We start from the raw sequence: 15,889 nt of genomic DNA on the forward strand, positions 1-15,889 counted from the left end.
GCAGGTTTAGACGAGTGCCTATGCAGTAGAACTACACAACACACGTGTCCAGAGGGTTTGAACCCTCACAGATGCCCCGTCCTGCTTCTTGGGACACCACTTCTGTAATAATTGTGTGTGTGTGTGTGTGTGTGGGGGGGGGGGGGGGTGAAGGAGCAGCCCTCCTGGTTTCCCTTGCAGATCTTATGTCTCCTACTCCTGAACAGAAGGACCATTTTAGTGTCTGCGTCTTTAGCTTGTTGCTACAAGGAGGCTGAATACATCCCCTCTGACTCCATCCTCTCTGCTTCTCTCTCAGCTGGCCGAGTTTGTGTCGTGGATGTGGAGGAAAGCCAGCAGACTCCACTTTCCCTGTGAGTACTCAATCAGTGGGAAACACGCTTGTCTGTTGGCTCTGGTGATTTATTAGGAACTATAAATGACTGTGACCGTAGCTGTTGTCCCAGGTAGAGGAGCTGCACGAGCATAGAGAAATCTAATCCTCTTTGAAATGTGTGTGTGTGTGTGTGTGTGTGTGTGTGTGTGTGAGTGTGTGAGAGTGTGTGAGAGTGTGTGTGTTTTCCTTCAGTTCTCACTTGATTGTGGTTTATCGAGGTCAAAGATCATGTGATGTACCATGACTAACCTGATATTTTATGATGTACACCAAGTGTTACAGAAAATAGTTTAAACTCTGCGACAGTGAATACAGTCCGAGTAAGAAGTGCAGTTGCAGTGCTGGTGTGAAGTATTTGAGGTATATTAGGAACTCCACTGCTCCTCTTTAAACTCGACAGCTGAAATCATCAGTCAGGAAACACCAGCTGGGATTGATCAGGTCCAGCTCCAGAGAAGAGGAGAGGAATACTGATGCTACTTCTACAACTGAGTACTACTACTGTTTAAGTACATTTGAAGCATCTTTTCAGTGAGAAAGTGGCCGTTAAACTTTCAACCTGAGGTGGTTTTATTGAGCTGAAGCCCAGAACCCAGAGGAAGCTCAGCTTAAGCTGTTGTGTGTGTGGACTGTGAGTGCTGGCTGGTCACCGCAGCGGTGAGTGGCGAGGTACGCTAAGCTAGCTTGGCTAAATCGGTGTTAGCTGTCTCTGCTCACTGGGCTTTGCATCGCTGACCTCTGATCTCTGATCATCCACCGTTTCACTCCTGCAGATGTTTGAGCCAGCGGTTGCCTTCAACAGGCTTTGATCAGTGGAAGCTTTACAAATTTTTGGTTTTGTTTTTTGCAAACTTGAACAATTTTCCATGATTTAAATAACAATTCCATTAAGCTTGATAGTGGATACTCACGAAAACACGTGCACAAGCTTCGCACGTGTTACAACGACATTAAATCCGTCACATTGCGATGTTTCTGCCATCATGATCATCATTTTAATCCTCATTCATGTTCATGGACAGTTTGCAATTTCACAGCTGAAAACTAGCCAGCGCTCTCAAAAGGAACGGACACTGAATGACCACAGATATAACTTTGGTCCTGTTGAGTGACACACACACACACACACACACACACACACACACACACACACATTAGCAGTCATAAGTCTAACTGATACTGAGTCTCATCCTGAGGAACTCTGATTAAGTCCCACAACTTTTTGTTCCATTTTGACTTTAAAATCCCCAAAACCCACTCAGGCCTCCTAAACTTCCCTCATGACTTTTGCTTGATGTCCTCCAGTGAGGCCATGAAATTATTGAGGGCTGTTTATATAAATATATATATATATATATATATATATATATATATATATATATATACTATAATATTTATATATTTCATTGGGAGGAGAAAAAGAGGAACTTTATCAGGGAAACTGACAGCAGGCAGCAAGATGCAAACGCAAGACAGCTGATGACATCATTCAGAGGGTTTAACGGTTTCAGCTGACACAAGCAGATCTTTCCTGGTGGTAAGGGACTCAGAAGCAGTCAGACACGGGGACGCTGGAACGCTCATAGAACCTGAGAAAATGATCCAGCAAACAGACGGAGAAGGACTAGAACGACAGGTGAGACCCTCAAACACAGGTGAGGCACATGGGGGCTGGGCAGGACATCACACAGCAGGGAGATCTGACACAACATGAGTTACCAAAATAAAACAGGAAATGGAAACAATTTACACTGAACACTTAGCTAACATCCAAAAGTTAGAATTAAGATAATAATAACAGCAAAAAATCAAGAGGAATCCAATCGGGCTCTTGTGAAAGTGCAAACACACACATATGCACACCTTACACTTCCCTGCATTCCTTCACACACATTCACAGAAAAAAGCAAACTGCACGCTAGCGTGAAGCAGGTGCATCGGAGGAAAGGCGCAAACTTGCAAACAACAAAAAGAAATACTGCTGAACATTGATTTACACCCCAGCCACGGTTCACGAGAGGTTAAAGGCACCGGGTCAAGCAGAGGTGACGCGTCTCCCAGAGAGCACAAGTGATCGTCCGCTGCAGCTCCTAACTTCATTGATGAGGATTCACCTCACATGTGAACTCCTCCCAAGCTCCAATTTCACTGAAGATTTTGCTGTGTCCCAAACCGCACACTTCCATACTTCAAACTGTCCAACAGAGTACACTCATCATACTATGTGCTCAATTGTGCAGTGCCGTCCCGAATCGCATACCGGAAATGACGACGCGATGTCTTCTTCCTCTACGCCGATTTGTGACCGGCTAGCACCGCATCAGCTAATTACCTTTTGCCTGCATTGTTTGTGGATTTTTGAAGCAGTAAAACAGCAAAATTAACCGTCATCGCGTGTTAAGTCACAATCGGCGCCGACAACGACACGTCCTCCTATTGGCTGAAGGTCAACGGTATGTGGCGTTTAGTTGTGGGATCTATTCAGTAAAACATGTTGGTGACAAGTCGTTTTAGTTCTTCAAACCCGTGTCCACACAGAATTTCAAACTTGTCCCCGCCATTTAATGTAAAGACGACTCTGTACAAGTGGGCGTGGACCGGCTCTCACCACAGCTGTCCGCCGCCATTTTGATGAGTGTCCACCATCGCATACTCAAAATCTTGACTGAGCTCAGCATCCGGGTACTTTTGCATGCTCACTTTTCACTGACTAGCCACACTTTTTCATTTGGAGTTGAGTGAACTCAGAATCTTAAGTATGTCCTGTGGAGGAGGGTGATTTGGGACACTCCATTTGTTTTTTGAGTCAATCGAGCTGGTAGCTTTCAACATTCTCCCTCTCTTCGTCCAGTGGCTCTCAAGTATTCACTGTCATGCCCCCCCAGGGAGCAGAAGTGGGTTCACGCACCCCTGATTAGAAATACTGTTGAGAACCTGATGGTATTTATTGATTTATCCGTACAAACCTCTGGATGAGTTGCTGGCACCAGCATTCTGCATCCAATCACCAGATTAGCAAAATAGATCAATAAAATGAGCTGAGATCACAAGTTGAACAATGCCCAAGTTCAGTTTATGAACTCGGTCCGGAACGTTGAAACGAGACTGCTCTGTCTGTGGTTCTCCAACAGAGAAACAAGTGCAACTGATTCACTGGGATGTTCACATTCAAACTTTTTAAACTCTAAACAGTGGTCACTCGTCAGCTACATCAGCTTGTTCCTTTTCAGAAAGTGTCAGACTTTTCAACATTTGTTTTTGTGCAACATTTGTAACAATATTGCTCATATTTTAGCTGATCTGTAGGGATGGGAGGTCAACTGCAGGTCTCCCGACGTGTCGTTGAGCGAGGGACAGCACTCAGGATCTCAACACTGTAGCTCTGCCCACGTCTAGGACCCTCAACCTAACCTCTCTACCTCAATGCCTAAACCTAACCATTTGGAACTGCAGAGTCAAATGTTTAGCCCCGCCCACATTCAGCACAACCTCTGTCTGCGCACTGCAGTCAGGTCCATTGCTTTTCCCAGCCAGCCTGATTGTGGCCGTGTCCAGCGCTGCCGGGAGTATTGGCTCCTCTGCTATCATCTGAGGTTTTTTGCACCTTGCGATGTGGTTGGCGACTTTGTTGGAGGCGAACAGTGCTTTTATATTTACTGGTGCTGCACTCACAAAATGACCGGCCTGCCAGCAATACGCATTGAGTTTCCGATGAAAAAGTCCAGTTTGTTTGGGTTCCTGCTGTCCGCTGCCAGAAGTTTTAGGCATAAACACATGCAGGTCTTTCCTCATGTCCAACCGTATTCACGGTAAACCCAAGGGCCCTGTAGGCTCCTTTGTGTTCCTGGTCTTTCATGGTGGTTACTGTCACTTGCTTCCATTGTTCTTTTCATTCCTGTCAGAATCTTCTCCATCTTTCCTCCATCCATCCAGCTTGGTACGCTTCTTCTACTGGATTGAACAGGCAGCATGATGGTTCGTTTGAGCACTGCTACCACTGGAGGCTTGTTTGTCATTCAAGAATGAGTAAAGACATGAATAACGAAAGTGGGCGGCCCGGTGGAGCAGTGGTCCTCACTGCGGCCCCCCAGCAAGAAGGTTGTGGGTGGAGCAGTGGTCCTCACTGCGGCCCCCCAGCAAGAAGGTTGTGGGTGGAGCAGTGGTCCTCACTGCGGCCCCCCAGCAAGAAGGTTGTGGGTGGAGCAGTGGTCCTCACTGTGGCCCCCAGCAAGAAGGTTGTGGGTGGAGCCCCGGCTGCAGCACGGGGTCTTTCTGGGTGAGTCTCCATGTTCTCCCTGTTCCTGCTGGGTTCTCTCTGCTACTCCAGCTTCCTCCACAGTCCAAAGACATCAAGAGGGACCAGGTTAATCCAGACTCTAAATTGACCGTAGGCGTGGCTGGGAGAGCCAATGGTTGTCTGTCTCTATGTGTTGGCCCTGCCATGGACATGTGACCTGTCCAGGGGGAAGGCTGCTGGGATAGGCTCCACCCCCACCACCCTCAACAGGATAAGAGGGAGAACATGGAGGGAGGGATGGAGGGATGGATGGATGGATGATGGATGGATCCTGAAAGTCCCCCCTGCCTCTCATAGCGCCCCCCCCCCGACACCTGGGGCCCGCCCCCCCCCTATTGGGGAGGTACTGTCTCAGTCAGTGTGTAATATAAATTTGCACAGTGACAGCTTGAGCTCCGGCACGGCTGGACTGGCCAGTAACCTGAGATCAGCTGGCTTCCAGCCTGGCACCATCTCTGATGAGGCAGGACAGGGAGGTGAAGCCGACACCCACCAGACGGATTCTTATATGAGCACTGGTTTATTGAACAATTACTGGAGTGAGTGAGGCTATATGTCTTGAGGCTGTTGGCGCTCTGAGCCATGATAATGTGGCATTAGGTTGATGTCTTTATGGGGCTCTGTGCGATGCTGAATGTCACGCTTATCATGGTATGCCTATAAAAGAAGAAGGGCGGGAAAGAGCCTTAATTACCTCTCACAAGGCTGCTGAAGTTAATTTCTGTAGTCACGTGTTTAACGAATTACTCAGAGAGTAATGAAGTGGAACATGGCTCACCACACACACCCCCACCACACACCCCCACCCCTCCTCTTTCTTAGCCTAGTTCGGCTATTCCACAGTGGGAAGCTAATCACCACTAACATTGAGGCAGGCGATACCTCAGCTCAAATAGATACATTTTTACATGTCAATATCCGTGCCTGGTTTAATCATTTCTCCACAGCTATCTCGATATCAAGGGCTACTGAGAGAGGCGGGGGAAGCACATTATCTATGGCAGGGTGCTACAGTATTAGGGATTATCCTTGGCAGATAGTTTCCCTTCCAGGCACCATTAGCTTGGCCTCATCCCATTTGGTATTTCCAACACCTGCGACCATCATCCGCAGGGTAGAAGAATTATTGCCTTTGTATTTTTTCTAGGGTATACAAATTAATCATGGGGATCACAAGCAACTACTTTAAATTTCTGGACTGTGACCAAGAAACACATCCTCCCCAAGGATGCCATGGACCAATGCATCATTAAAAGAGAAGGCTGCTGTTTGACACGGGAACAGTGCCACCTCCCTCACTTTTAAACCTTTCGGGATTACATTTACGCTCCGTGCATAATAGCTACTGTTTACGACTAAATGCACGCAGGGTCCTTGAGAGTGACTTTGAATGGTAAATGAACAGGGGACACGTGCTGGTGTACAAATGAAACAAATCTGATCAGCTTGTGCGTGGACAGCTGACGACTGCCTGCAGAAACCCACATCGATCACTGAGCACATGCGCTAATGACTCCAGACCGCAGGGGCTTGTTGGACAAGCTCGGCTCCCGTTGCCTCGCAGACTTCTAAATCTGCTCGCGTGGCCAAGCTCATGAAAATCGTACAAAAAGAGAGTTAATAAATTTTAAGTTTGGTTGCATTGAACTCAGATTGTAACAGAACCATGGCTTCCACTGGGGGGCGCCACTTTACTCTTAGCTGACAGTGGCTTGATGCTCACATCAAGCATGTGGACAAATAAAAGCCATTCACAGAAAGAACTGATGTGCAGTATGGCACTTAGGTTCTCGCTTGACGCTTGTTTAGCAGAGATGAATGGAAACATGCTTCATTCCTGTGACATTGTCCTTTAAAACTCTGACGGACTGAAATCGGACCTGAAACTCACATTGGAGCTGTAAGACGTAAATATTGAAGAACCTCTGTGGTCTGGGGGAACATTCCTGATGCAGCTCCGCACTGAGTTGCTCCGCTCAAATGCTGCTTAGCAAGCTTGTCTGAATTTTAAAACAAATTGATTTAGAATCACACACACTGGTGCTGCTCTCCAACACTATTGATTACATCATCATTTTGACAAAATGTCAGGAAAACTTCATATTGATTTAAAGTTTCTTGCAGCCCAAAATGAAGCTTTGTGCCTCAATGTTATCATGCAGCTCATCATCTAGTGCGAATTCATGCAGCCCTGGTGAACACATGATGAGGTCTGCGCCTCTAAAAGAAGAAGAAGAAGAAGAAGAAGAAGAAGAAGACCTCGCTGAAGGAGGCGAGCATCTGAGACCTCAGAGGAACGACAGGTCAAAAGACTGTGGCTTCTATTGTTGGAGGGATGAAGTTTCTCCAGAACAAACCAGATCTGTCAAGCCAGTGAATCTCATTAGGAAAGACATCAGGAAGATCTGCTGTTATTGATCAGCTCCTCCATGTGTGATTGAGACTCATGACAGGACTCAGGGCAGATAACAAACCAAAAGGCAAAAGGTTAAAAAAGTGGAGAGCAAATCGATAATGATGACTGACAAGATGAAGATGGGTGATCAGTATTGTGCCCTCGTAGAATAAATAATGGAGAGCAGAATGAATCTACTTCACTTCCCACACAGCTGATGCTTTTTCTCTGTTTCTCTCTTCATGATTAGTTATTTGTTCTCTCTTGTGACGTGCGTCTGAGTGCAATCACCCACCAGGGCAGCGGAGACAGGAGAGGACAAAGACCGGTCTGGGAGAGAAGCTTCACTAAACGTTCTTGGTTCATCTTTGCCAGCTGGAGGTCAACACATTTGTATGCCGTAGAGAAAAAATAGATATCAGAACACTTTTTTCCCCACGTATGAGTTGAGCAAGTGAGAATTAGAACATTTCATGACTTACAGGTGAGTCGGGGTTGTCACCCTGGAACCTTTCAGGAAGGAAGTTGGGGAATTTTATTTGTGTGAGTCTTCCTCCTGAAGTCCCACGTCCAGTGTCTGTTGGTGCACACTTCCATACTGCGTACTTCAAATAGTCTAATAGAGTACACTCATCATACTGTGTACTCAATCGTGCAGTGCTGTCCCGAATCGCATACCGCCGCGTGGCGCACTCGCCGGAAATGACGACGCGATGTCTTCTTCTTCTACGCCGATTTGTGACCGGCTAGCACCGCATCAGCTAATTACCGCCACATTTTGCCAGCGTTGGTTGTGGATTTTTGAAGCAGTAAAACAGCAAAATTAACCGTCATCGCGTGTTAAGTCACAATCGGCGCCGACAACGACACGTCCTCCTATTGGCTGAAGGTCAACGGTATGTGGCGTTTAGTTGTGGGATCTATTCAGTAAAACATGTTGGTGACAAGTCGTTTTAGTTCTTCAAACCCGTGTCCACACAGAATTTCAAACTTGTCCCCGCCATTTAATGTAAAGACGACTCTGTACAAGTGGGCGTGGACCGGCTCTCACCACAGCTGTCCGCCGCCATTTTGATGAGTGTCCACCGTCGCATACTCAAAATCTTGACTGAGCTCAGCATCCGGGTACTTTTGCATGCTCACTTTTCACTGACTAGCCACACTTTTTCATTTGGAGTTGAGTGAACTCAGAATCTTAAGTACGTCCCGTGGAAGTATTATTTATTTACAGCGGCGGTTGGCGGTAACAATCATCTTGGCTCAGCTTTGCTTCACCTTCCAATGATAACGGCAGGAATCTCGCTTGTGTCTACATTTTCTCAACAACAGTCGATGTCAAATTTACGGTGTTTGTGTTTGTGGTGGCTCAAGGGAGGCCAGTGCTAAATTCAATGTTCTGGGTCTAGGGGGGTCTGGTGTGAGAGGGTCTGAGATATTAGAGAGAATTCTGGGTAGCTTTGATGTTGTCGGTCTATGGCTGCAGTCACCAAAGCAAGCGAGAGGTCACAGATGATGGCGTGATTGTGATGAGGACTGAGGTCTGCCTCACCATCCAGATGTGTCATTTCCAGCCTGTACGGAGGCTGGTCACCAGCAGGTTCGAATGTCACCAGGAAGACTTGGAAAATGGCAGCATGCAAAGAGTAGGAGAAGCAGCAGAGTCACTAGAGTGGATCCTCAACTAGAACTGGACAAGATCCATCAGAGATCCAGAGGACTGAGTTTGGAGAAACCGTGTTTGGGTTCGGGCCCATCCACACTGAAACCTGTGAGAACAGAGGATGACGCAGGCAGACAAAGACCACTGAAGGTTGATGTGCCCAGGGTGCTGCCTCCATGTAGGAGGTCATGCATCAAACTCACGTTCAGGAACACAACCGACATGCAGTTCCCTCAGTATTCACAAGGGCAGCAGAGCAGATCATCGCTCCGTCTTTGTCTTCTCTTCCCAGGCATGTTTGTGCACAAAACTCCCACTTTCCCCTCCCATACATGTAAGAATGATGGTTCAACCATGTGATGTCTGCTTGCCATGCTTTCTTTAGGTGCACATTGTGACAAAATTACACCTTGAACAGGCGCTAATAGCGTAGCACTTTCGCACCAGCTGTTAGCGGCTCCTCGGCATGAGGTTGGGTTCTGCTTATCCAGAAGACTTCCTCATCTCAGCAGTACTCATTTACCCTTCCTTTTTTTCAGAGCCAAGCGGAGGAGGGTTTCCCAGGACATATTCTTCTCTCTGGCAACTGGATGGAAAGGAGGAGACTCTTTGACCTTGGAAAATGAAGATGTTGTTGCCATGGGAACTGTTAATCCTTCTGTCACTCAAAGAGTGCCTGGCTGGTGAGACACCAAGTCAAGTCGCCTTTCATGACACACCTGATATGCAAATACGCCCTGCAGGGAGGGGTTGCTTCTCTCATGCTTGTTTGAGGGAATCATTTGAAATGGAAAGACATGGATCTCAAAGGGACCATCATGAGAATCTGTACATGTTCAGCTGGATCAGTGGTAAAATGGATCCCACTGAATTTCATACATCAGTGTTTTAAATCTTTGACACTGTGCTATGCTACACAAAGCGATCTTTCCAACGACAAGACCTTTCTATCAGCACCGTCAGTCATTCATTAAACGGTAATAAAATCTGGCAATATTGGGGGCAGCTGTGACTCCGAAGGGCCCCGGGCCACAGGGCATCAGTGTTTCAGGAAATCCTGGTGAAGATTTCCTTTGTCACAGCCACCAAGTCTCATCACCATCTTCCAAGTGATGAGTAGATTACTTAAAATGATCAGATTATTTATTCTCCTGAAGCAGCGCTAGTTAGCAGCTAGCATCAGCAGATAAGACTGAAGTAACTTGTAATTTGGTTTCTTTTACTCGTCTTTAGACAGCGTTATTTAAGTTCTTTGATTATTTTTTACAGTCTTTGGAATTGAAACAGCGTTGAGTTTCCAACAATCAGCTGCCGTTTCAACAGGAAAGACTCAGGTGTGATGAAGGTTCTGTCACATGTCGACCATCCAGGAAGCCGCAGCGATGATGTCACTGGTGACATCTGTGTGCACTGCATCGTGTACACATGAAAGGTGTGGGTGTGAAGGACCGGTGCCTAACATTTGGTAGCATCGGTCCTTGTTTGCCATGAGAGCAAGAAGAGCAGCTAACATGGCGGCAGCTATGCAGCTAACCGCACGGGTCCCCGCCACTGCGGAGGTCTCTGGGTGTTACTGGGCTTTGCGGATTGCTAACCGTCAGAGTGTGGGGCTGCGTGACTCCCCCCCCCGTGCTGAGACTAGGGTGTTGTGGTAGCTAGAATGTTCTCGTGTGTTTTATCCCAGCAGCAGCTCACTGGAGAGGCGTGGACGGGGACGTGGAGAGAGAAAGTCAGTGCTGAGCCAGAATTGAAGATGAATTTCTCGATAGGAAGGACGAAGGTGGACACGGAGAGTTGAGGAGGGAGAAATAAAGCAGGTCAAGGATTTGGGAGGGAGAGCGAGAACAGAGGGAGGAGAACTGGCCAGAAAATCTAATTACTGCAACATGAGTCTTGACTATTAAAGCTGTCAGTCACAATTTGATGTGAAGCTCAACATCATCAACAGTAAAAAGAGCCGGTTTCCAGCTCCACATTTTTTCATGATGTGATTCAGATTTCCTATGGAGGATTGGTGAATATGCCTGATATTTTAACAACGTGATTTGCTCTTTGAGTTCCACCACACACTCTAATTAAAAAGCATAGAGGGAGGTGGTCGTCATGTATATTTCTATCAATGCAAATTTAACCCTTTTTTCAGTGGTGTCTGCCATAATGTGAGTGACAGTTACTTTGTATGTTTTATGTCTGATGGCGTTACAAAGGTTGAAACATTTTCATAAAGGAGGAGCAGGTTTTAGAACGCCACAGAACAAAACATGGAGTTTAATGTGTGCCTGCAAGGTTTAATGAGCTCAGATGGCGCCAGGTTGTGTCCCTCCTCTCAAGACTCCTTGAGACTTCGAGTGAATTCATTTGAAAGCAGAGAAATATGAAGCACAGACCTGCTATTAACAATATGAAGACTTTTTAATAACAGGAATTAAAAAGAGGAAACCTCCCACCCTCATCGCCAGCATCCTGAGACATTTTCTCTTAGAGTTGAAGCTCTCAGCACATAAACACTGAGTGTTGACAGACACGTATAAACTATAGACATCCCTGCTTTATCATGCAATTTTCTTGCTTTATGTCCAACTGCTTGCAAGACTGCCCCCCCCGCGCTGACTTTTTTCTCCTCATGCATTCTGTACTTCACAACAACTCAGCTGCAGCAGCAGCGCTTGCTCGTACTGAGAGAAAACCAACATGACAGTAAACCTCCGTTTGCAGTTTCCAGCATTTCTGCTTGCAACCCATCAAACCGCAGTCAGGAAACCGCCCAGATATTTTGTTGCATATTACGAAGTATCTCATTGGAAAACATCACAAATCTGTGAAAGCTCCCACGTTGTTTTCTCTATAAAATCTAAAATGAAATTTCAGTTATAATAATTAAGTTCAAACTTTTCAATTTCCCAACACGATGCTAACAGCAGCTGCTGTGGGGACGTAGACTCCGGCTCGCACTTCAGCCTTTACACATTTATTTATGTGATGTGTTTTGCATAAAGTATTCTACATCAATACTTCAAGAACGCAACCACACTTGAGACGGTATCCGGCGAGCCCTCGCCCTGTGTGGAGCTGGAACACTGGGACTTCTGGGAGTTACGGAAGCACCGCTGCAGTGTACTGTGATGGGCTGGCAACCTGTGAAGGGTGACCCCGCATCCGGCGAGTGAGAGGATGGATGGATGGATGCCACTTCCTCACCCAGGGGATGCGTTCTCAGGTTCCACAAATGTGTACCAGTTTTTAGCGTGAATTGGTACCAGAAGAGGTGATGTAGGGTGCGCAGCCTCACCTTTCCCATGAAGCTTGGATTCTCGCTGATACACGACTCCATGCCGAGTCAGCAGATTAACAGGCTGCAACCACCAGAGTGAGCGGTTCACATAAACCCGCAACTGAGCTCACATTGGTATGGATTCCCATGAAACCTAATTAAGTGTAATTTGTATGTGTGTGTGTGTTTGTGCAGGTTAGTCCAGTTGGTGTGTATACAGGGCAGGCCCAAGCATAAACACAACCCCCCCATCATTTCCCAGGTGTAACGGGCCAGCTATTAAAGGTGCATTAATTTGTTTAATTTAAAGGACACTGCAGCCGCTGTAAAAATGAAGCACCTCCCTCAGCGACGGAGGAAAAGAGGTCCTTACCTGAGGCAAAGACTCCCACTCTCATTAGGATGATGCTGATGATGCGGGAGGGAGCTCCCTTTGTCCTAGCCAAGGTTAGAGACATGGAAAAAGCACCTCATACAGAAAAAGAACAATTATTCAAGAGCAGCGCTGGCGTGCAGCCTGGCGTATGATGCACAGTGTCAGAGGAATGAGAGGGTGGGCATCAGCGTGTGAGTGTGTGTGTCTGCATGCATCTATTGAAGAAATGCTAGATTTCACGGGAGTAATTAGTGTGACATCGGTTAATTACTCTTGTGTATTGATAGCTTGGCATGAGCAAACCAAAACAACAAGCTCGAGTGAGCAGACACACGCGGCCAAATGAAATGCATATAAACATCGGAGTCACCAGCGCCCTGATAAACAGATGAAAACAGAGAAAGACGAGGCTCATCCTGTAATTTTCCTCCACACGTAATGGAGGTGTCACCCTGTGACTCGCATCTATGTGTCCACGTTCGCATCCTAACTTGTGCCAAGCATGAGTGTCAATGATGTCGCATCTGCCTTTTTCTGATAGAGGATTTAGTTCGTATAATGATGTGTTGTAAATTCATCCATGTTGAAAAAAAAAAGTCTCCAAAAACACGTTTAGAGTCATAGATTTCAGACGCGAGGGAGCTCATATCGAGCGACATGTGAACGAGTCCTAATGAGTGAGCACTGATGAGCGGCAGGTTCCTCATCTCCAAGTCAGAGTGAGTTTTGCTTTAACGCCTGAGAGGAGGTCTGTGGTTCACAGCAGTTTTCAGTGTTTAGTTCTAAGACATAAATAAGTCAGGTTCACCAAATTTGAAGAAACTGGGAGGCTTGAAAATGTGGGCCACTAGCAAGCGTCTAAAGGAGACCACAGCTGGATCGTGCTGGTGGGACCCGTGGAGATGCTGCTGGAAATGCTAACCCCCAGGTGCCTCTGTTGTGCCTGAATCAAGGTACGAGTTGTTTGACTTCTTCCCTTTGGGTTCGTCAGACTCACCATCTACCGTCACCAGGACTCGTGAGGGAGGAACAGCGAGTGTTAGCTGCTAATCAAAGGTCAAGGGGTCACTGGCACGGAGCTCTGAAAGGTGGCTAGTTGGTTTGCCTAACTTGGAAGCTACCTCTTTCTCCAATGTTAGGGGCCAACTTAAGAACTGTGACTGTGTTGGCTAAAGCTACGATGGCTTGTTGAGAAGGGGGGCAGTCGTTTTGTGTCACGCTGGCAGACTCCAGTCAGTAGCTGCTGACCTCAGCAGGCCCCGGTCTCACAGCACCGGCCCTCAAACGTCAGTCGACTGGGTTACCCTGATAACACTCTCACTTCCAGCTTCATGGCTCGTGCTGTAGATGCCTCAGAATATGCCTGTCTAAATCAAGAGTCCTACGCTCAGTTATTATCTTCCCCGTGACACGTGAATAAAAGGGTTTATCAAAAAAACAGAATCCACTTAAGGTGCCATGTTGCAGCTAATTATATGAACGAGGAGTTTATACAGTTTCTGGGCTCTGAGGGATTTATTCTTGCATTAATTCAGTGTCATTTGCCTGTCATTTGACACAGAGAATACGCGCCACGGCCCCGTCTTCACCCAGGAGCCCAGTGACAGTGTTTTCCCTCTGAGCACCGATGATAACCAGGTGTTTATTAATTGCAAAGCAAAGGGAAACCCACCTCCACACTATAGGTAAGTGTTGTGAGTGTCTCGGGGTGAGACAGCAGTGAGCAGAATCAGCATGTGAGCTCTGCTGAGCTGTTTGTGATACCACGCTGTGTTACTACTGTTTGTGTTCAGTCATTCATTTCGAAGGCGTTTCAGTTCCTCGCCAAGTGTCCTCGTCAGATGCGGTGGATGGTTGGTTTTTCTTCAAATATCCAACAGAAAAAAGAGCTATAGGTGTGTGTGCTGCATGAATTTTGCTTTGTGATGTCCTCGCAGGTGGAAAGTGGATGGGAGAGAGATTAAAACTGAGATGGATCCAACCTACAGCCTGGTGGAGGGCAACCTGTTGATCAGTAACCCCCACGTCATCAATCATGGTGGAGTGTACCAGTGCAGCGCCACCAACACCTTTGGGACCGTCATCAGCCGCGAGGCCAAAGTCCAGTTTGCATGTGAGGAGATTCGCATCTTTGTTTCGGAGCCTGCTTGTTGGTGGAGACGCTCCAGTTGGACTCACAGCAGCAGCACTGAGCTGAGTGGGACATGTTGCAGCTATTGGGGATAATCATGATGATACTTAATAATAGTAATAACAATAATGACGATAATAATAATGATAATAACAATAATAATAATAATGAGATGCAGAAGAAAGGTGACAGCAACAAAAAGACAGAGATCATGGTCAAAGATTAATTAGAGAGGTTTTATGTCATCATAAAACCATGGCCCCTCCCCTCAAAAACCCTGAACTTCATAAAGGGATGGGACATGTAGTCATTATGCCACATTATTATTTGGAGGCTTTGATGTTTTGTGATGTCACACAACCCGCCCACTCACGCAGCCAAGAGCAAACAAAGAAACAAACAAACAAAAACCAATGGCAATAGAAAATGTTGAGGATAAAGGACCCTTAATAGGAATAAGTGGAAGACGATGGATGGAGGGAGGTATGGAGGGAGGGAGGGGTGGATGGATGGATGGATGGATGGCTGGATGGGTGGAGGGATGGAGGGATGGGTGGGTGGATGGAGGGAGGGAGGGGTGGGTGGATGGATGGATGGATGGATGGATGGATGGATGGAGGGATGGGTGGGTGGATGGAGGGAGGGAGGGATGGAGGGAGAGAGGGATGGAGGGATGGGTGGGTGGATGGATGGATGGATGGATGGGTGGATGGATGGGTGGATGGATGGATGGAGGGATGGATGGATGGATGGATGGATGGATGGGTGGAGGGATGGAGGGATGGGTGGATGGAGGGAGGGATGGGTGGGTGGATGGATGGATGGATGGATGGATGGATGGATGGATGGATGGATGGGTGGAGGGACGGATGGATGGATGGGTGGAGGGATGGAGGGATGGGTGGGTGGATGGTTGGATGGATGGATGGGTGGAGGGATGGATGGATGGATGGATGGGTGGAGGGATGGATGGATGGATGGATGGATGGATGGATGGGTGGAGGGATGGGTGGGTGGATGGATGGATGGGTGGAGGGATGGATGGATGGATGGGTGGAGGGATGGATAAAAGTTGAGTCCAAAAGGTCAGAAGAGTCGGAAAAATGAATATTTGGCAGGACGCAGCATGCTAGCATATTAGCGATGACATGCTTATGTGCCTTTGATCTATTTTTGTTGATGGTTTGAGTTTATGATTTTGGTCGGAGCAACATTATAGGGTGATGTTCACATAGCATGAATAAAATGCGAAGCAAACAGGAATCAGTGCTAACGAGGCTAACTAGCTTAGCCAATGTAGGCCAGGTTTCAAACCAAAAAACAGCTGAAGCTTGGTGTCAGACTTGGGCGGCGTGGCTCAGGGGTAGAGTGGCCGTCTAGCAA

The 15,889-nt window shown here is 47.1% G+C and overlaps 1 protein-coding gene across 4 annotated transcripts in view; it reads left to right on the forward strand.

The window, feature by feature from the left end:
- Window positions 1-15,889, forward strand: part of cntn6 (contactin 6) — a 104,647-nt gene that overhangs the window by 54,017 nt on the left and 34,741 nt on the right. For 2 of the 4 annotated variants that reach the window (XM_086197524.1, XM_086197533.1), the window contains exons 2-5: window positions 299-353; window positions 9,268-9,411; window positions 13,937-14,060; window positions 14,313-14,488. In XM_086197524.1, coding sequence (XP_086053650.1) covers window positions 9,351-9,411; window positions 13,937-14,060; window positions 14,313-14,488 — 361 coding nt within the window. In that variant the 5' untranslated portion in view covers window positions 299-353; window positions 9,268-9,350. Of the gene's footprint in view, window positions 1-298; window positions 354-7,814; window positions 7,965-9,267; window positions 9,412-13,936; window positions 14,061-14,312; window positions 14,489-15,889 lie in introns of those variants that run through there. The other 2 variants (XM_086197515.1, XM_086197540.1) reach the window with 1 other exon arrangement.

The sequence above is a fragment of the Aulostomus chinensis genome, chromosome 3, assembly GCF_037954235.1.
Source record: "Aulostomus chinensis isolate RoL2024-O1b breed Wild chromosome 3, RoL_Achi_v1.0, whole genome shotgun sequence".
Classification (NCBI taxonomy): domain Eukaryota; kingdom Metazoa; phylum Chordata; class Actinopteri; order Syngnathiformes; family Aulostomidae; genus Aulostomus; species Aulostomus chinensis.